Source organism: Podarcis gaigeae (assembly GCF_964106915.1).
Source record: "Podarcis gaigeae genome assembly, chromosome: 4".
In the NCBI taxonomy this organism is placed as follows: domain Eukaryota; kingdom Metazoa; phylum Chordata; class Lepidosauria; order Squamata; family Lacertidae; genus Podarcis; species Podarcis gaigeae.
In genome coordinates this window covers 35,713,136-35,733,641 of record NC_139677.1, presented here as the reverse complement: position 1 = coordinate 35,733,641, position 20,506 = coordinate 35,713,136, and the positions used below count along the sequence as shown (strand labels likewise).

At 45.8% G+C, this 20,506-nt stretch overlaps 1 protein-coding gene across 1 annotated transcript; it reads right to left on the bottom strand.

The window, feature by feature from the left end:
- Positions 1–1,416: 1,416 nt before the first annotated feature.
- CHST7 (carbohydrate sulfotransferase 7) lies at positions 1,417–20,299 on the bottom strand. Its single transcript, XM_083734462.1, has 2 exons — positions 18,117–20,299; positions 1,417–5,694 (listed from the first exon to the last, which is right to left on the bottom strand). The coding sequence occupies exons 1-2, from the start codon at positions 19,633–19,635 to the stop codon at positions 5,690–5,692; spliced, it is 1,524 nt and encodes a 507-aa protein (XP_083590588.1). The 5' UTR covers positions 19,636–20,299; the 3' UTR covers positions 1,417–5,689.
- Between the last annotated feature and the right edge of the window lie 207 nt (positions 20,300–20,506).

Below are 20,506 nucleotides of genomic sequence, written 5' to 3'. Positions count from 1 at the left end.
ACTAATGTGAGTAGGTTTCTGTCATATATGCATGTGCATAGCCAGTAAAGTATTCAATTGTCTTTCAAAAATGGCATCTATATTAGTCTATTGTACAGTGGTACCTCTGGTTAAGAACTTAATTTGTTCTGGAGGTCCGCTCTTAACCCCGAAACTGTTCTTAACCGGAGGTACCACTTTAGCTAATGGGGCCTCCTGCTGCTGCCGCACAATTTCTGTTCTCATCCTGAAGCAAAGTTCTTAACCCGAGGTACTATTTCTGGGTTAGCGGAGTCTGTAACCTGAAGCGTCTGTAACTTGAAGCATCTGTAACCTGAGGTACTACTGTACTAGAAAAATCCTCTCTAAGTTTGTTTGAAAATAACCACATCAAACCAAATGGAGCTTGCTTCTGAGTAGACAGGGATAGGATTGGGAATGCTAGTCTGAGGTAGCCATCATGAAAAACATTGAAGCAGGGTAACCTTTATTCTGAAGAAGTTAACCCAAAATGCTTGTCTCTGCCGTTTCTTATCACTGGCTCTGTGCAGTGTTTTATAGGCCCTTGCAAGTTGCCCTCAAAGAAATGTGGCCCACACCAGAAAAGATTCCCAGTGTGAGGTGTGGGTTCCGCAATTACAACTAGAAGGAACAAGGCTATCCAGCAGATTTGAAAGAAAACCACTCCAAGGTTGCCTATGTGCTGTAGTGAGCCTTAAAACCCACTATCTCATGTACTTTAGGTTTGCCGTGTGCTTACAAGCAAGTTAGCAGCCACAATTTAAGAAGGATGTTGACAAGCTGGAACGTGTGTGCAGAGGAGGGCGACCAAGATGATCAAGGGTCTGGAAACCAGGCCTTATGAGGAAAGATTGAAGGAGCTGCGTTATGTTCAGCCTGGAAAAGAGGAGACTGAGATGAGATTATGATAGCCATCTTCAAATATCTCAAGGGCTGTCACATGGAAGGAGGGAACCAGCTTGTTTTCTCCTGCTCTGGAGGGTAACTGGCTTCAAGTTACAAGAAAGGAGATTCTGACTAAACATCAGTAAAAACTTTCTGACAGTAAGAACTGATCGACAGTGGAACTGTCTCCCTTGTGGGGAGGTGAACTCTCCTTCCTTGGGGGTTTTTAAGCAGAGGTTGGATGGCCATCTGTCGTGGATACTTTAGCTGAGATTCCTGCATTGCAGCGGTTTGGACTAAATGACCTTCGGGGGGTTCCCTTCCAACTCTGATTCTATGAGTTTTAAAGTAGTTTTGCTCCTCTCTCTCCCCCGTATACACTCTTGTGTTCTTTATGCTAAGATGCATGTTCACCGAAAGCCAGGAATTGAACCAATTATCTCTTGTAAACATTTTTATGACTAGCAGCAAAATGCCTCCACAGACGGAAAGCAGTCATGTCTTACAAGGCTAGCGGCAAGAAGTGTCATATTTGATGGCGAGAGCCCTGTACAAGCCCTTTATTCGTGCTTATTCTATTTCAGTGTACATTTTGTGCCACATAACATTGCTTTCAAACAAGACAAGGGTCTTAATACAAGTTGAGTTTCCCTGCATGTGATAGTGCAAGTCTGAAACGCTCAGTTCCTCTTTTAAGGTAATCCAGAGATCAAGTGGTTCAATAATTCACAAAAATGGACCCTTTAAATTACACTGTGCTATTTACATATAGAAATATGGGCAGAGCAATCCAAAGGGGTTGAGGGTAAGAGAATGAAAAGGCAGAGGAACCATCAAATTCAAAGTCCTATCATGCTTGTTCTGGCAAGGCAGAAGGTGGTGGTCTATTTTTCTTTCCCTTTTTGGTTTTTCTTTGGCTTATTTTTTATGATTGTCTTTCTAATTGGTTGCAGTGGGGAGAAAACAAGCCAGTTCCAAAGCTAGTTTGCTTACTGCATTGCATGTAAATACAGTCATACCTTGGATCCCAAACGCACTGGAACTCAGACGTTTTGGCTCCCAAGCGCCGCAAACCCAGAACTGATTATTCTGGTTTGCAAACGTTCTTGTGGAACCTGAACGTCTGATGGGGCTTCATGGCTTCTGATTGGCTGCAGGAGATTCCAAGGTACGTCTGTAGTCAAAAAACTGCTCTGTTAATGTGCAGTTTGACTTTTGCAATGTGCCTTTTTAATCATTTATCAGGTGTTCGGGGAGGGGGGACAACAACAACACTTGGCCTGCTTTTTTTTCAGATTTGAATGGTTTCCCGCAAACTCAATTTCCCCCCCATCCAGCCAAGCCTTGCCCGTAATGTGCTCTGTGTAGAAAGCCCCATATACGAACCCTTTTTTCGTATATTTGAACGTGAAAGTAGAGTTCCCATGCAATTTGTTCATTGGTGAGATAGTGCAGCGAGAGGTTCGTTCGCATTTTTAGAAGCCGTAAGCGCCTTGGAAAAGTTATTGTGTTACTACTGGCTTATTTAGCAGCACTGCCTATAAGGGCCAAACTGGACGCTCTAATCGAAGTGCAGCTACTGCCCCAAATAACAACCTTGCGTCAAGTTCCCCTTCTGATACCCTGTACCGTGTATTAATGGAAATGCATATGTTGTGGCATGCGGTGTTAGTTCCCCTCCCCACCCTCTAGTAGCTACTGATGCAGCATGGGAGGGTGAAGAAATGCATGCAATGTTACATAAAAAGGTAAAGGGACCCCTGACCATTAGGTCCAGTCGTGGCCGACTCTGGTGTTGCGGCGCTCATCTTGCTTTATTGGCCGAGGGAGCCGGCGTACAGCTTCCGGGTCATGTGGCCAGCATGACTAAACCGCTTCTTGCGAACCAGAGCAGCGCACGGAAACGCCGTTTACCTTCCCGCCAGAGCGGTACCTATTGATCTACTTGCACTTCGGCATGCTTTCGAACTGCTAGGTTGGCAGGAGCAGGCACTGAGCAACGGGAGCTCACCCCATCGCGGGGAGTCGAACCGCCGACCTTCTGATCGGCAAGTCCTAGGCTCTGTGGTTTAACCCACAGCGCCACCCACGTCCCTGCAATGTTACATATGCTAGCAGAAAATCACAAAGTATTTGCACTATTTCCCTCCCTTAGTGCCAGGCAGCTCTGGGTTCTCCCCATCCAATTTCCACCCCTCCCAACAACTCTGTGAGGTAGATTACCCAGCAAGTTGTACTGATGAACAGGGATTTTGTCTTATATGGAGTCTGCCCTCTGCCCCATCTAGTTCAGTATTGTCTACACTGAGTGGCAGCTGCTCCCCAGGGTTTCAGTCTGTCTTGGACTGAATGTGGGACTTTCTGCGTGCAAAGCAGATGCTCTTCCAACTTGGCCATGACCCTTCCTCAAACTTGGCTTCCCATGGTCCTAAGGCTGATGCAACACCACATGGCCACAGTTACAGCTGAATGGAAGGAAAATGCCACATGGTGGTGTAGCCTTAGGTTCTTCATTGCCTCCCAGTTTCCTTCCTTCCTTCACTGTCCTCCTAACTCTAGCAGAGAGAATTAAATGCCATGTTTTTAAATGAATGTTTATCTGTCTTTATATGTTTTACTCCTATTCAGACAAGGCTTTACTGGTGAGGGCCACATGAACTATCCCGCATTGGTTTTAAGTCAGAAGCTAATGTGCATTGAAAGCACATTCAAAACTCATTATAATGTAAGACGAAACTAAACTATGTTGTTGTAATATGTGGCATGTGCTATAAATGAGGCGCTCCCAGTTGGAGAACAAGCACCACTTGAGCCGATCTGTCAAATAGCTTAAGATTCCCCGTGTATGGGTTTGAAATACGGGTTTGCTTAATATCTGTTGCACCCTTACATGGTACAAGTCTATGGCTGCAATCGTAAACACACTTACTTTGAAGTAAGCTCTGTTGAACAAAGTGGTGCTTTCCATAAAGAACAGCTGCAAGTGTAAATATGCAGGACTCACAGCTAAAGCTATCCTTTATCCAGTCCAAATCCTAATTCATTTTGCCTCCACATTGTGCAAGATTCCTGCATTGCAGCAGGGCCCTTGTGGTCTCTTCCAGCTCTACAATTCTATTCTTCTCCCATAACAGAGGTATATATTGCTCTGTTAAAAGGTTGGTAGTTACCACTCTTTTTAAACAGTGCTGTGAATAAAGTGAAAAGGCTAGTCATGAGGTTGTGGATGCCATACATCTACTGCGACCTGGTCATGACTCTGTTTTGTACAAGTTGGCTCAAAACACTTCTCGAATGAAGCTGAGTAAAGTGAGAAAAGATGCCCACTTCTACGCCTCCATATTAAAAACTACTTTTTGCACCTTACAACCCCAAACCAAGGTCCTTGGCGAGAACGGAACAGGCAGAGAGGCAAAGTTAGTATACTGCAAACTAATCTTCTGAAGAACGCTAGACTTAATATTCTGAGCAGCATACCTGTGTTTGCACAAATCAAGCACTAAATATATGCTTCAAACAAAAAGGTCTCTCAATATTGGATTAGAATGTTGGCTCTCTAACTTGGAAGTCTATTTATAAAGTTCACTTATGGGTCAGTTCAAACACAACCTACATCTCTCATCTCCAATTACTTGTAGTAATAGCATTCTATCATAGGCACGCAGCCTAGTAACAATCACCACAATGTTTCAGTTCCTACCACCCAAAGTTCCTCTAATGTTTCTTAAAGTTTAAAATAAGCATGTCGGGGAATATTGTGTGTTTTGGCAGTTCGATCACAGCCTAATATTTTGTTCTCAAAATAAATTAAGTTCCTGTATCTTATATATAGCCTGCATGAAACAACGCATGTGTGTGTAGTTTCTTCAGATCACTGGCAATCTTCACTTCCTGGGTGACCAGCCCCATTTTTTATGTTAAACCTTTTTAACAAAATGAGACAGTCAAATAAAAAGAGCATGAGAGTCAGGAAAAAATGAGTGGTAGATACATTGGCCTCCACATCTGAATAGGTCGAAAGCTACTACCTTATTTCAACAGTCTACCATATACCTTCTCTAGGCAGGACTCTTGAGTCTCAACCTCAGTCTAGAACAGGGTTTCCCAAACGTGGGTCTTCAGTTGTTGTTGGACTACAGTTCCCATCATCCCTGACCACTGATCCTGCGAGCTAGGGATGATGGGAGCTGTAGTCCAACAACAACTGAAGACCCAGGTTGGTCTATATACTTGATTGGATTTAGGCTTACTCATCATGCTTGAAGTAGATCTAATGAAAGGTCTAAGTTGGTCACCCATGACAAACTTGTTACACTGATTTCAGAGGTTTGCTCTAATCATGAATAAACCTGAATCCAAACCACTGAGCTAAAGTTTTCCCTCTATGAAATGATCAGGACACTTAGGATTCTAAAAACAGTACCAGAGACCCTAAGCAAAACACCACTCGTTTGTATTTTAACTTCACGTGGTAAACAGTAGTCCAAGTACTGACAGTTAAAAAATAAAATAAAAAAGGTCTCTTGGAGGAAACAGTAGCACTTACGATCGGCAACACACAGGCAGACGAAAGAAAGAAGTTGAGGCACTCCATGAATGGAGGGCTACAGTTATTCATATTGCACCATGTAACCTTCCGTATGGAGGTCCTCATCACAATAACGTCCATTTCGTTAAAGCTAGCCAGTATTCATTCTGCCAGGCAGAACCTACAGTAGAAGCTGCATTTCACTGAAGTTTCCAGTGTCCGTGGAATACACAGCTGCTCTTCCATGTCCTCTGTCACAGGGCAACCGCTGGCCAGTTAGCCTGAGGAGTTGAGAAAAAACAACAACCCCAATGTTTGGGTTAGAAGATAACTTCAGCAGCAAAGTGCATAAATTTTAAATAAACACACACCTACTCAGTTCCTTACATTCTCCCGAGCCTAACCTGTATTATATCCCAACAGGCAAATGGGTTTTCCATTTTTAACTAATGCCTACCAGGGCTAAATAACATCAGCAAAACTATTTTTGTTGTTTTTTTATTGGTTTAAAGCAACAATATAGCAGCAGACAACAATATAGGCAGAGTTACTACAATTTAGTAAGTTCTACTTAGAGCAGAACCAGGGAAATTAATGGACCTAAGTTGGTCATGGTAATTAATTTCAATGTGTGTACGCTGTACACTAGCAAGGACTTAATCTACTTGTCAATCCTTATATAGTTGCAGTCAGCTAAGAATCACTTATGAGGTGCTATTGCTTGTCAGGTATTGTCTCCAGAAGAGGGGCGGAAAACCTTGCCTCCACCCCTCACAATTCCCTTGTGTGACGGTGGGGTTGTTCATGGGTTGCATACCAGTGGCGGATGGGGCCAAACACCCACACACCTTGGCGTCCCCCTTGCTCTGCACTTAAGAAAAGACAGAAGCTGGCCATACAAGGGGGGAAAATCTCTCCCTGTATCTCCCAACTCCATTTGTGTCCTCACTGTGGGGTGGGAGGCATCGGGAGGTTATTTCTCGGTGCACAGAGAAGAAATGCAGTGGTAGTAGTTTGAAGGCATGGCAGAAGAGATTGTTAGGAAACAGGAAGCGGGGTGGCTTAGGAAGAGTGATGGGGTGAGATTAAGAGGCCTGGTGGGCAGACTCAAAGCTCCCTACTGCTGCTTTAGTACAAGACTGGGTTTAGGTGAAATCACTCCCCAAAGCAGACAGCTATGATCAGATTATCAATAGAGTGGTACCTCGGGTTAAGAACTTAATTCGTTCTCGAGGTCCGTTCTTAACCTGAAACTGTTCTTAACCTGAGGTACCACTTTAGCTAATGAAGCCACCTGCTGCCGCCGCAAGATTTCTGTTCTCATCCTGAGGTAAAGTTGTTAACCCGAGGTACTATTTCTGCGTTAGCGGAGTCTGTAACCTGAAGCGTCTGTAACCGGAGGTACCACTGTATAACTTCTCAAACAGTAATGCTCAACAAGAGAAACTATTATTTCCAATAATGATTTTTCCCCCACCCTAGGTTTTGCCAGCTATTATCTTTTTTATTCTCATAAACTGTTTAGAATAAAGTTGTTTGCCTTCTCATTGCAATATTAAAGGGCCCTGGGAAGGCTTAGATTAAAATTAACGGTAGCTCTGGGTGCCAAGCAGTTTGCCTGTGTGAAATCATACATATTTTCATGACCTCATGCTCACCTATTTCCCACCACAACCACTGAGTTAAACAGAGCCTGAAGAAACTTCTTTTTTATCTGAGAAACCAGCATTAAGGCTAGTTCAGATAATGTAACACTTTTCTTAGACTTACGTTTCATGAAAGATGATACTGCGAAAATAAGAACTGAGGAAGATTGAGTTAAGCTGAGCAAACCCCAAAGACTTAAATATTTATTTTTATCAAAGATGTTTGATCCATAGGGAAGAAGGGAACGTCTTAGTTTGGTAAGGTTATTTCAAATGGAAACCATATTGGACAAAACACAGTTGATTCTTGTTTATGGTTAGTGAGGCACAATGGACTTCTTTAAATGCGTTGTTCCAGGTAAACCCTCCTCGTTTTCTTTCCCCCCAGGTCATATGCTATATTAAAGAGAGAAAGCTTTTAAAAATTCATGTTATGGCAGTCCATTTGGCTACTTTTCCACATTAATTTTGCACACTGTGCAGCTAGCTCTGGAAGCTTCCAGTAAGGAGTGAGTTTATCTAAGTTCTCCAAAAGCAGCAGAATCAGCAAGAATGCAGAGACGAAAAGGAGAAGGGAAAGAACCGTTTCCATAACTTTTCTTGTTGAGCTGCTGGGCCAGCCCTACCCTTAGGCAGTGTGAGAAAGAGAGGAAGCTGCTTTATACTGAATCAGACAACCTAGCATTGCCTGCACTGACTGTCAGCAGCTCTCCTGGGCTTCAGGCTGGGAATGTCTCCCAGCCCTACCTGAAAATACCAGGCATTGAACCTGAGCCTTCTGCATGCCAGGCAGACGTTCTGGAACTGAGGTATGACCCTTTTGCTCTATCTCAGGCAGTCGATGCTAGAGGGCAATGGCCAGCAGCCTCCCTGGCCATTCCTTTCCATTGGAGGTCAGAGCCACACAGCCTGTCTAGTTTTAAAGATACAACATCAGCAGCAGCAGCCAGGACCTTTGGGACTGCCCATCAATGGTTAGCATCTTGACATCAGACTGAGCAGGAACATGTGTGTCTCATCACAGTCTTCCCCACTGCAGTGAAACGCACTGAATTCCTGTTTGCATTATGGAAATGATTTCCAAATTTGCATTTCTGCCTATATATATATATCAGCATATGCAAATTCATGCAAAGCTATATCATCTTTCGTCCTCTGTGTTTGGTGATGTGTAACCCGTGATCTTAAAGGGAGAATGTAAATAAATTTAAAAGCCAAGCACTGTGGGACAAATGCAGCCTCTGTGCTCTTGCTGAAGAGGGATGTTAAAGCCTATACTGCACACACACCCTGTGGAAATTAACCAACTTAGATATCTGCTTGGTATGGAATTCTTATTGGCGGAAGATAGCCCTCTGCTCATACATGTAAATTCTGTATTTTTATTCAGTGCACAGAAACCAAAGGACTGGACAATTTATTTTCAGCTAGGAAACAGATGAAAGGTATGCTCAGCCTCGCTCAGTCTTGCTGGGGGACTGGGTGAATATAGGTCACCGTCAGAGCTTAACACTTCAGTGGTTTCCTGGCGCTAAATACCTTGCTAGACACTCTCAACAGTATGAGGTTAATCAGGCTGACCTGTTGTGAAACCAGGGGCACAAGACACAGCTTGAAATTTCTTTCAGACACACCAAACCAGCCAAGGAACTATCCAAAGCACATATACAATTATATGATAGGATGAAAGGTTTGAGCACTCTGGCAATATAAGTAAGGATTTTAAGTTTTGGTTTTTTTCTTCTTGGTGGTTTCAAGGTGGATATAGTTTTACCGTTTTTTGCTCCTGTGGCACTGATTCCCAGCTCCTTAAAAACACACACACCCCACCCCTTTCACTATCACCTGTTCTCAGTCTTTATCCAGAAGCTGATTGTATGAAAAACCAGAATTTAAACCACCATGCATTTAAGTAAATCTGATTTATTCTTTTTATTTTGCTCATCATATGTTGGGTGATATGAGAGCCTAACAGCAGAATCATAAAAGCCTACATTTAAGTCAGGTGGGGCTTACTTTCAGGTAAGGGTTGCAGTTTCAAGTTTTACAATCCTAATTCCGCCTACCTGCCAGCAAGCCCTATTGAATTCAATAGGAATTCCTGAGTAGGCATAGTTAGGATTGTGCTGTGAGGCATTTTGCACTCTGTGCTTAAGCTAATTCCACAATAATCAAGTGGCTGAAAATTTGTGTTGCGGGGCTGGAGGGCATTAATCCACTCCAATGTTTTGCAATAAGGAAAGCACTTTCTTCCCATTAGCTTTCCTTTCCACAAAGCCAATGCAGAGCCCCTAATGAACACATCTGCCTAGCAAATTCTAAAGTGGGACAATTAAAAATTGAAAGCAGAGATAGAGAGCCTGCTATGCTTCCTGACTGTTGCACTGTGAACAAGCGGACTCTTTGTTATTTAGACCCCACCTTTCCCCCCTCAGAGTTCAAGATGGGTATTCCCACCCCCTCCTTTCCACACAATCCTGAGTGGCAATGACTGGCTGAGCAGAGATTTGAACCCTGATCTCCCAGGTCCTAGTCTGACCAACCAACCCAACTCTGCTCTCTTAAGTCTTTCTCCACTGAGCTGCTAAGTAAAAGGGAAGCTCTAGGAATGCTCTCTGCCTCTTTACTTACGCTGTTTAACATTAGTAAATTTGTGTGCAAGGTGGTTAAGATTTTGCTCTTATTAGCCACCAGGTGTTTAATTATTTTTCCCTCTGTGTGTATGTTTGTGTTGGATAAGGTATTTCCTCCTCCTCCTCCATCCAGCTCAGTTACACCTAGTTAAACCCTTTAAAGGCAAAGGATTTGCATGAGTGTCAAGGGGCACAGGCTGACCCACATTAATGCCTGAAGAGGAAATAGCCTAGTTGGACTAATCTGTCATCATTCTTAAGTTCGGCAGCACTGACAGCTACTGCAGCAGAGCAGCGGGGAGAGGAGTTTATCTATAAAAGACTAACAGGGACCATCCTGCAAACTTTAAAGCACTTCCAAGTCTCATTTATTTCATCAGCAGAGGTTTAAGCATGAGCCTACATAATATTCTCTTTTTTTTAAGATTATTGATAACTATCATCAAGTGAAGTAGCCTATGGACAGCAGCCAAATGGCTTAAGGTGATATATGGGAAATATCATTACATTGCCAAGTCAAAAGCATAAGCAGTATTGAAAATGTTAAGAAGAGACGTTGGAAGAAGACTGGAAGAAATTTAAGATCTATTTACAAAAATATTGTAAATTATATGAATGTTAAGGAGGATGCTAGAATGTAAACAACTGGGCACCATTGAGATAGAGGAAGTGATATATGAAGATAAGCTTAATTTAAGAAAAAACAAATATTTGGAAAATTTTTAAGTTATATTTAATTCTTTTAGATTTGAATAAAGGATATTAAAAATTAGAGATATAATATTGGAAAATTAGATAATAAGAATCGAAAAAAGGGGATAAATTTGCCGGAAAAATCTTCTCGGCTAGGAATGCAGGAGCGGGAGATGTGAGGGAGTCCAAAGAAGTTAAGAAGATTATGTTAAAAGATATGTTATATGGTATTGTTTATTGGAATTGTAACTAAATTAAAAAAATGCTAATAAATATATTTTTAAAAAAAGAAAATGTTAAGAACACTCATTACTTTAAGGAGTGGAGAATGAAAACATGGCACTACATTACAGTGACTAAAGGACAATGGAAAGAATATTAATGGACATTAAAGAATCAACTAATGGGAAAGACCTATTACCATTATTAACCCTCCTCTTTATGAGTATATGACTTTTTCAAAATAATGACTAGCAGTAGGTCACTTTCTCTGCATAATTGCATGCTTGGGCCCATCAAAAAGTGCATCCAATCAGTTCAATACGGTGACATTGTTAGGGGGAGCATGCAGATCCAGACATACATCTATATGAAGAACATGCACAGAACTTTGCTTTCATATAGAGACTGGGACAAGCATTATCCTTTGAGTAATGCAGTGCCAAATTACAGCATCCTGTTTTGTTTACTGTTATGAAACGCACCAGCCACTTCTCAGAATTTAATAAGTAATAAGACCGGCAAGACTGAACAGCTACATTAAGCTCAACCCTGGAAACCAAAAGGTACATTCAAACAGTTAGGATGTTTTGAGGACAGTCCTACGGATCTAAGGTGGTTATGTGAGTGAGCCCTGTCCAGGATGCAGTAACATCATCTGAAGTTGAACAGGAACGGATCTGTTTCTAGATTTTACCTCTCTGATTCAATCACTCTCATCCTGACATTACCATTTGCACAAGAGTAATATTCCCGTCGTTCGGTCCCAGCTCCTGCCCACCTAGCAGTTCGAAAGCACCCTTAAGTGCTTGTTCGCAGTTCGAAAGCACCCTTAAGTGCCTGTTCGCCAGAGCAGCTTCGTCACGCTGGCCACGGACAGCGCTGGCTCCCGGCCTCTAGTGTGAGATGAGCGTACAACCCTAGAGTCTGTCGAGACTGGCCCGTACGGGCAGGGGTACTTTTACCTTTAATATTGTTAATATTGTTACTACACCCACATATGAGAGGCGGGTGTGCTAATATGCTTTTGAGATTCTTTTCATGCAGCTGCCTCACCTGTGTTTAAGATCTTTCATCATTATTGTTATCACAGCAATTACCTGAAGCAAAAATGTAGGAAGCAGCACATTCTGCTGACAGCTGCTGCTGCTCCATCTCTCTGTACGGGTCTGCCTTAAGAGGAGTAATATTTTATTTCTCTTGCTTTCAGAAAGCTTTTCCTGGTGATTATTTCAAGACATTTGAGGCAATGGAAACATGTTGAGCCAAATTTCTGCCTAAGCAGCTAAATATGCCCGATTCTTGGCACTAATCTATAGTTTCAAGACTCAGGGGTGTTGATGCTTGTGTCCTGAATCCCAATTTATATGGCGCAATCTCCTTTGTCTCTCAACCCTTAAATACAAGCTTTGTGGGTCACACCCCTGGGATTTTATGGTTTTTTCCTGCAGCTGTTCTTAAAACTCTGTACTTCCCACTCTTGCAAAGGGACTGTTTTGCTTAAGCTCTGAGGTCATTAGAAGTTCTAGCTGCAAATGTATTCTTAGCCCCTCACATCACAGTAGGCCACCTCCCAATAGTCTCTTGGCACCACACCACCCCCATTCTGGGCACTTCCCAAAAACAAAACAAAAGGAGTTTGCTCTCCAAACAATGCATACTGCAAATAAACAAAAAAAATCTTGATGGCAAAATGCCTTTATGTGGAAAAACTGGGACCATTCATTTGTTGTTAGCAAATGAAGAAATTGAGTTTCTTGGGGATTTTTTAATGCCAATGTAGAGACTGCATGTGAAACATGCTATGTTTATGGGTGTTTTGTTTCTTAATTAAAAAAAGAAACCTAGCAAATTCCAAGGCAGGAACATTGTTGGCTTGGACATAGCTGTATTGTGACAACCCTGCAAAGCTTTCTCTTTTCTCAGAGCCCCAAAATTATCACTTGAATGATTTACAGTGCATTTATTGTTTCAAGCATGTAAATAGGGCCCTTTCAGCTACTTGCCATAATCCCTCTTCAGTAATTGCTTCTCTCCCCCTCCCCCCCAAAAAAAACCCTCCTTAATGTGCTTTGCATAATTGCCACTTTATACACCAGCTTCTCATTATTATTTTGTAGAAATCTTCCTTCTGGGGAAAAAAAAGTGGCTATCACTAATACCCAATCGTTCTAGATATATTATATGCTTGCGTTGCAGGAAACACATTGAAAGACTGAGGTCCAAAATATAATTATACTACACAAGAAAGGAAAGGGAAGTTTCCCACTATGAATGGCAACTCCCATCTTTCAAGCATAGCCTTTTGCATTACATTAAATGGCTACGGGTAATATAAACAACTTGTCTGGCCACCAGTGCAATGGAATAAATAAATATCTTCTCGCTGCCATACCACGGCAAACACAGATGCCTTCTTTGGAGGAACTTAAGTTACACACCAGTGTTTTCAGAAAGCGTGACTCTGTAGCAGGATCAGATTAAAGTAAAGGAAGGAAGGAAGCCAGAATGCTACCGGATCATCTATATGCAAGTGTTCAAGCAGATGTTGCCTGAAGGGCAAAATTCTCCTCCTCCTCCTCTCACTCTGGTAGTAGCTAGAAGAGCTTTGTATGAGGGAGAACAGAAGCAGCTTCAAATATGTTATAATGATTTATAAGATGGAAAGATACTGCCCTGTTTTTCTCAAATCATACCAAAGTGAAAAATAATAGGGATGTTTCTATCCTTCTTAATGCAGCTAAAAGGTAAAAGGTAAAGGTACCCCCGCCCGTACGGGCCAGTCGTGTCCGACTCTAGGGTTGTGTGCCCATCTCACTTAAGAGGCCGGGGGCCAGCGGTGTCCGCAGACACTTCCGGGTCACATGGCCAGCGTGACAAGCTGCATCTGGCGAGCCAGCGCAGCACACGGAAACGCCGTTTACCTTCCCGCTGGTAAGCGGTCCCTATTTATCTACTTGCACCCTGGGGTGCTTTCGAACTGCTAGGTTGGCAGGCGCTGGGACGAGCAACGGGAGCGCACCCCGCCGCGGGGATTCGAACCGCTGACCTGATGATCAGCAAGTCCTTAATGCAGCTACTATCTGTCAAAGTGAGGGCCGGGGGGGGGGGGACGGACCTCCAGCTGTTGTTAAGACTCTTGTACCTGGCATGCCAGATGCTGTTGGACTTTAATTTATTCATTAAAAGCCCCATCAGATCCAGCCAGCAAGGGCAATGTTCAGGTTTTATTGCGGGAGCTGTCGTCCCAACAACATCTGGGGCAACACAGATTCCTCACCCACAATGCCCGCATTTGTGACGAGGATGGCTATCTATCTATCTATCTATCTATCTATCTATCTATCTATCTATGGCTGTCAGTGAATTATAGGATTTTTAGTTCATCATATGAGATGCTCTTCAGCTGTGTTTATGATTTTAGCCTAACTTGACTAACGCTGCAATCCTATACACACACCTTACTGGGAATCCGTGATACTCAATTTGATGAGGTCTTTCTTCCGAGTAGATGTTGATCAAGGATTGCGCTGTGAAATTTGCAGCCCTTAACTGCAATCCTGCCTCAGTACACCAGCTCGGAGACAAACTCCACAAAGATCAAGAGATCGGTGAGCTGACGCTATGGGTGTTTAATCACCAAGACCCACTGAGTTCAACGTGGCTCACTTCTATGTGCCCAAGTAACTGCAGATTTCCAAATAAGCATGCACAGAATTGGATCGTCAAAAGTCACAACTGGATCTACTGATGTTCTCTGTAGTGTAACATACTATATCATAATAATAAAAAACTACAGTCAGGTTCCAAAGCTTCCTTCTACAATGGTGGCAATAGTGATTTCTCAGCTATTTTTCTTCCCAATAATTTTAATGCATTGGCTGATTCTTGATCTGGGGGTAATCCCTTATTTGAGGTTCCTAGCCTGATTTCTGTATCAAAGTAGCAGCTATATAAAATGGATTTGTAACCTTAATTACCCTCTGCAAGTTTATTAGAATGTCCCCCCAAAAAACCCTAGGGTTTCACCCAGAAAAACTGCATCAATTCAAATTTTAGCCTGCAATAGTTAAAGGTAAAGGTAAAGGTACCCCTGCCCGTACGGGCCAGTCTTGACAGACTCTGGGGTTGTGCGCCCATCTCACTTAAGAGGCCAGGGGCCAGCGCTGTCCGGAGACACTTCTGGGTCACGTGGCCAGCGTGACAAGCTGCATCTGGCGAGCCAGAGCCACACACGGAAACGCCGTTTACCTTCCCGCTCGTAAGTGGTCCCTATTTATCTACTTGCACCCGGAGGTGCTTTCGAACTGCTAGGTTGGCAGGCGCTGGGACCGAGCAGCGGGAGCGCACCCCGCCGCAGGGATTCGAACCGCCAACCTTTCGATCGGCAAGTCCTAGGCACTGAGGCTTTAACCCACAGCGCCACCTGCGTCCCCTGCAATAGTTACACAAATGGAAAAGCTTTCTCACCAAGCTTGCCAAGGTTAATTTGAAACTGTTAGGAAGCATTTGGATTTGTTTGTATGCCAGCCAACATTTAAAATCTGAGAGGTTGTTGTTGTTGTAGCAATAGGATGCAAATCTCTGCATCAGTCAGGAAGCTGGGGAAGTTAGCTCTTTCCCCTTGAGGGTCCATGGATCCACTGAAAACAAGCCTATTCTGAAGGAAATGAATCATGGCCACCAGCTTCACTGATACTCTGTTTCTCAGTAGTCTTTACAATTCATTCAATATGATGTTACTTACATTTATTTATTTATTTATTTATTTAATGGGGCTTATATAACACCCAATCACCAACATCTCTAAGTAGTTTACTTAATTATACATTAAAATATATGCTCTCTCTGACAAATTCATACTAGGTAAGACTCTATGAAACAAACGAAACTCCTACAATCTTTACTTTTCCAAAGAAACTAGGTTTTTTAAAAAACAATAACCAAAAACATAAATCCCACAGATGTTTTATTAACTGCCAAGTTCCTTCCAAACCTCAATGTAACCAAATGTTAACTGAGGGTCTACACAAGCAAAAGTTTCCCTGTCCCTTATCTGACTGTTTCATAACCTACACAGTTTTATACTGTCTTATGCTATACCACCTACACCAATGGGTAGAAAAAGTGTCACAGGTGAAAACACCAGTTTCACATTACAAATGTCACCAGCAGCATAAATTTGTTTCCAAAAGGAACAATCAGTTCAGTGTGAGCTTTACTGCTCATTTCAATAGGATCAGCGTATCTGCCTTTTATAGACTTTTTCTTTACACTGTTTCTCTCCTACTCAGTTGCACCAACCAATCCAGCAGTATGGTTTTCAACTTTTTGGAAACAGATACGCGTTAGTTTGCTTTTTGTTGTATTGTTCTCAAAACTTCAAAGTGTGATCTGCATTCCCCCCTCCCCAAGTGAATTCAGCCTGCAATATGATGCATGAACACTTATGAGTCACACTGAAACCCGGGGGACTTACTTTCCTACACAGCATGAACTAGTTTCAGACACTGCACTAATCAGTTATGGAGCTATGGACACAAGCCCTTTTCTCTTAAAACAACCTTTGATCTTTTTTCTCAAACCTCTGCCTTAACTATTAGACTGAGGAGCATATTGTGCTCCTCCCAATCTTCTCATTTACAGTGCTCTGTCTGCAATCCTAATGATGAGTATTTACTTCTAAGTGAATGTGCATAAGGATTGGGCTTGGGGCAGCATGTCTGAGAGGTAAGGATGTAATCCCAACACCATTTACCTGGGAAAACTCAACTTGCTTCTGAGTAGGCATGGCTAGGATTGCCCGGTTAGTTCTGACACGTATATACAATAATAAACAGTCTCCCCCTTTGTGCAGGTGCAAAGTGCTTCCCCCTCACTAATGAATGCTGATTTGCATATAATTCTGCCTGGATTACTGTAAAATGAATTATATTTGGTTCAGCTTTTAAAGACAGACTTGAAGCTTCGTTTACTACAGAATATAATTCTGGCAAGCGTATGTGACTCTTGTGTCACCACCATCAAAAGAGCTGCATTAGTTTGCTTCCAAGCTCATTTCAAAGCCTGACTTTTCAAACCTTAAAAAGCTTGCGACCCAGTTAACTGAACCATCCTATCCATACCTTTAGCTCATCTCTCTCTCTCTCCTGCTCCCTCTCCCTCTCTGTTCCATCTTTGCTGATGGCAAAGCAGCTGCAAACCAAAAAAGAGAGGTGATGTTTTGCACACATCTCAACAGGGAGGCTTGCCTGGTTCCAGGACTGCTCTCTTTCAAGATTCAGGTTAAAAAAAACCCCACCCTTTTCATTCTCAGGCTCTTAAACTCTATACATTTTTAGATTTTGCTGATGGTCATGTTTCATCTTCCAGCTGTTTAGTTGCGTGTTTTTGTTGCTGTGACATTTTAATGGTGCTCTCAGATCAGTTTTATTGAACGGTGGTACGGAAATACTTTAAACAAGAAATAAAGCCAGTATGTTACGGAGCAGCAAATCCAATGTATGGCGTACATACATCCCTTTTCAGACAACAGCATATTGGCTGCTTCTGGTGCGACCACCTGTGATGAATGGCTGGTGAACAGCACTGTCCAATTAGCTCTCAGGTCACGTGACTTGCCTTATTTCCAGTATCATTTCCTTGCAGCCTAAGTGGAACTGCGTTCAGTGGGCTTAACTTCTGGTGCGAATGGAAAAAGAACAAGGCAGATCACAAAAAGCAGAAATCAAGGGTGGCGGTGTGCATTTCATCCATTTTAAGAGTCTACCAATGCCAATCCTTTTAGACATTTAAGGCTGGACTCAGTGAACCTTACTGCAGGTAAAGAGGCTTGGATGCACACTACTGTTACAGAGTTTTAACAGGAAAGGAAATATTATTGCACCTAGACAAACATTTGGAGTGGCACAGTTCCTCCCTTTTTTTGCGGAGTGGGATTAACCCACTTCCTTAAGTGGATGGGACCAGTGGCGTAGCATGGGGGGTGCAGGGGGGGCCGGCCGCACCGGGCACAACATCTGGGGGTTAGGGAAATCCATGGGTTAGAGGGCGCAAATCCATGGGTTAGGGGGCGCAAATTACTTGCCTTGCCCCGGGTGCTGATAACCCACGCTACGCCACTGGATGGGACCAAATCCAGACATCAGCAATGAAAATCTGAACCACACAGGTCCCCCCTAGATAACACACCCCTCTCCCCATGCCAGGAGTGCCAGCGACCATGGGTGACATGCAGCATGCATGGCCCTGGCACTGAAATTTGTGGGTGCCCGGCCCCTTCATGAGGTATTTTGTGGGTGCTTGGGCACCCAGGGCCCCAGGGAGTTGGCACCTATGCCGCATGGCCCAACAGGGGCAGCTATCCTTTCCCCCTGGCAATTCTCCTGTGGCCTTAATGCCTGCCTGCTAGAGAAGCACAAACTCAAGAAGCCAACCGCCTCACTCTCTTCGCCCCTTCGGGAGAATGATGCCCAGGGGAGGGTGAAAGGGAGGAGGTGGGTCGGAAGCTACCTGGATGAGGAGGGCTGGGGCGCCCCCTGGAGGCCTCCTGCCGGTCGCCGTCCTCCTGGCCCCTGAGCGGGTAGGCGAGCAGGCGCATGGGCTCCCAGCAGGCCGCCTCCACCTCGCGCACCTGCTCCCGGCTGAGGCGCTCCCGCCAGGCGTGGATGGCTTCGCGCGCGTCGCGGGCGGAGATGAGGAAGGGGCGCTCGGAGGAGTAGGCGGCGCCGCGCGTCATGTTGAGCACGAAGTCCTCGAGCGCGGGCGGCGACGGCAGGTCGGCGAAGCGCAGCAGCCGGCGCAGCTGGGCGCGCGGCTCCAGCACCAGGTCCTCGTAGCGCAACTGCGTGTAGCGCGCGCGCAGCCAGGCCGGCGCGCGGCGGGAGAAGAGCAGGTCGCGCAGCCAGGCCTGGCAGATCACCTCGAGGGCGCCGCCCAGGAAGAACTCGGCGCGGTGCTGCTGGCGAGGGTGGACCCCGGCCAGAGCCGCCGCCGCCGCGGCGCCGCCGGCGAAGGGGGGCAGCAGAGGGTGGCGGCGGGGGAGTCCCCGGGGCTCGGCGGCGCGGTGGCGGCTCCGCAGCACCTGGATGCTCTCCCGCAGTAGCGCCTGCTTGGCCTTGAGGCGCGAGTTGTGGACGGCGCGCGGGTCGCGGAAGAGCTGCACCACGCGCAGGTCCAGCTCCGGGTCGCGCAGCAGCGGCAGCAGCGCGCCCAGCTCCAGCAGCCTCACGTCCTTGATCACCATCACCGGGTACTTTCGGCACTCGGCCTCCAAGTCCCGCAGCGCCCGCGGAGGGCAGCTGCGCTCGCAAGCGGCGCCGTCGACCAGGCCCACGTCGGAGCGGGCCCGGGGCGCCGCGGGGCACAGCGGCGCGGAGCAGATCACCTTGTTGGTCCTCCAGCCGAAGATGCTGGCCGTGCTAAGGTTGACGCCGCCGCCGCCGCCGGGCAACAAGGGCGCCAGCGGGTCTCGGGGCCCCGGCGGCGCGGCGTAAAGGCGCAGTACCGAGAAGTCGCATCGGAAGAGCGAGCGCACCATGTCTCGCAGCGCGCCCTGCAGGCTCAGCGCGTCGCCCGGGTACAGCGCCTGCCACATGTGCCACATGGGCTCGTACAGGTAGAAGACGTCTGGGTGCTGGTTGAACAGCTCGCCCAGGAACGACGAGCCCGTGCGCCAGGTGGCGTGCAAGTAGATGTGGCGCTTCCCGCCCGCCCGGCTCCCCGGGCCGGCTTCGTCCGAGTCCTCAGACTCGTTCTGCTTCGCTTCGTGCCTGGGCGCGGGCGGAGCGGCGGCTTCTCCCGGTGGCGGTGCCGGCGGCGGCTGCCCTTCCCACGCCCAGTCCCCGAGCGCCTCCTCGAGGTCGGGGCAGCGGTGGGGCGGCGGGTGCTGCTCCTTTCCCGCGCGCCCTCTCCTGGCGCCGTAGTCCAGCATGTAAGACACCAGCAGCAGGAGCAGCAGCGTGTAGAGCGCCAAGCCCAGCGCGAAGCCGCGGTGCTCCCAGCGCCACCTCCAGCGCCGCCGGCTCTTCATGGCGCTCTCCGGCCACGCCTGAGGGGAACAACCCAGGGCGCTGCCGCCGCCGCTTGCTGCTGAGGCGGGACTCGAGCGAGGAGGCTGCTGCTTGTTTGAAAAACAGCCACAAACTTGGAGAGGCGGAGGAAAGCGAAGGAGGCGGCGGCCCAGAAACACGCCCACACGCCGGCGAGTGTGAGGAGAAAGCGGCAGCCAGCCTTGCTTTCAAGTCGATCCCGCCGCCGCCGCCGCTGATGGGGTCGGTCTGGAAGCGGGTTGAGTGTTGACACTTCCTGAGGACTCGAAGACTCAATGGCGGAGCCCTTAACTAGTCCTCGTGATTTAACATTGAGGCTCCCGTCTACATTTTTTTTTTTTTTTTTTTGCAAAATAACTGTCAGCCGTCGCGGTACCTCTGCAGTGGAAAGCGGCAGGAGCGAGTTTGACATTTTGTACGCACGTTTTCCCTTTATGGCTCCATATGCCCATTCAAAACAAAACAGAAAAAGGAGGGAAGTGCCTAGAGCAGCGCCTGGAGAGAATGGTCGCCACAGTCTCCTCCCATGTTGTGCTCATTCATTCATTCATTCAACCTCTCTTCCGCCCCATAAGGAATGCTCAATGCAGATTCCATTGTTTAAAAACAATATACCATAAAATCATAAACAGGTAAGAGCCAGTGGTTGTGTGCATGTGCTGACGAGACCCGGGTTCAAAGCACTGTTTGGCGATGTGACTTTGGGCTCCTCACACTCTCTGAAGGTGACCTCCTACCTTGTATGGACAGTGGTGCGGTGGTAAGTTTTGCAATGTAGGAATTTGCCGTGACACAGTGCCAGGGAATGCCCCAAAATGCAGGCTACTCTTGCGATTTACACTCACATATATA

Bases quoted from the DNA above. Each gene is read 5' to 3' on its own strand.
- CHST7 (XM_083734462.1), bottom strand. From the start codon at position 19,635: ATGAAGAGCCGGCGGCGCTGGAGGTGGCGCTGGGAGCACCGCGGCTTC.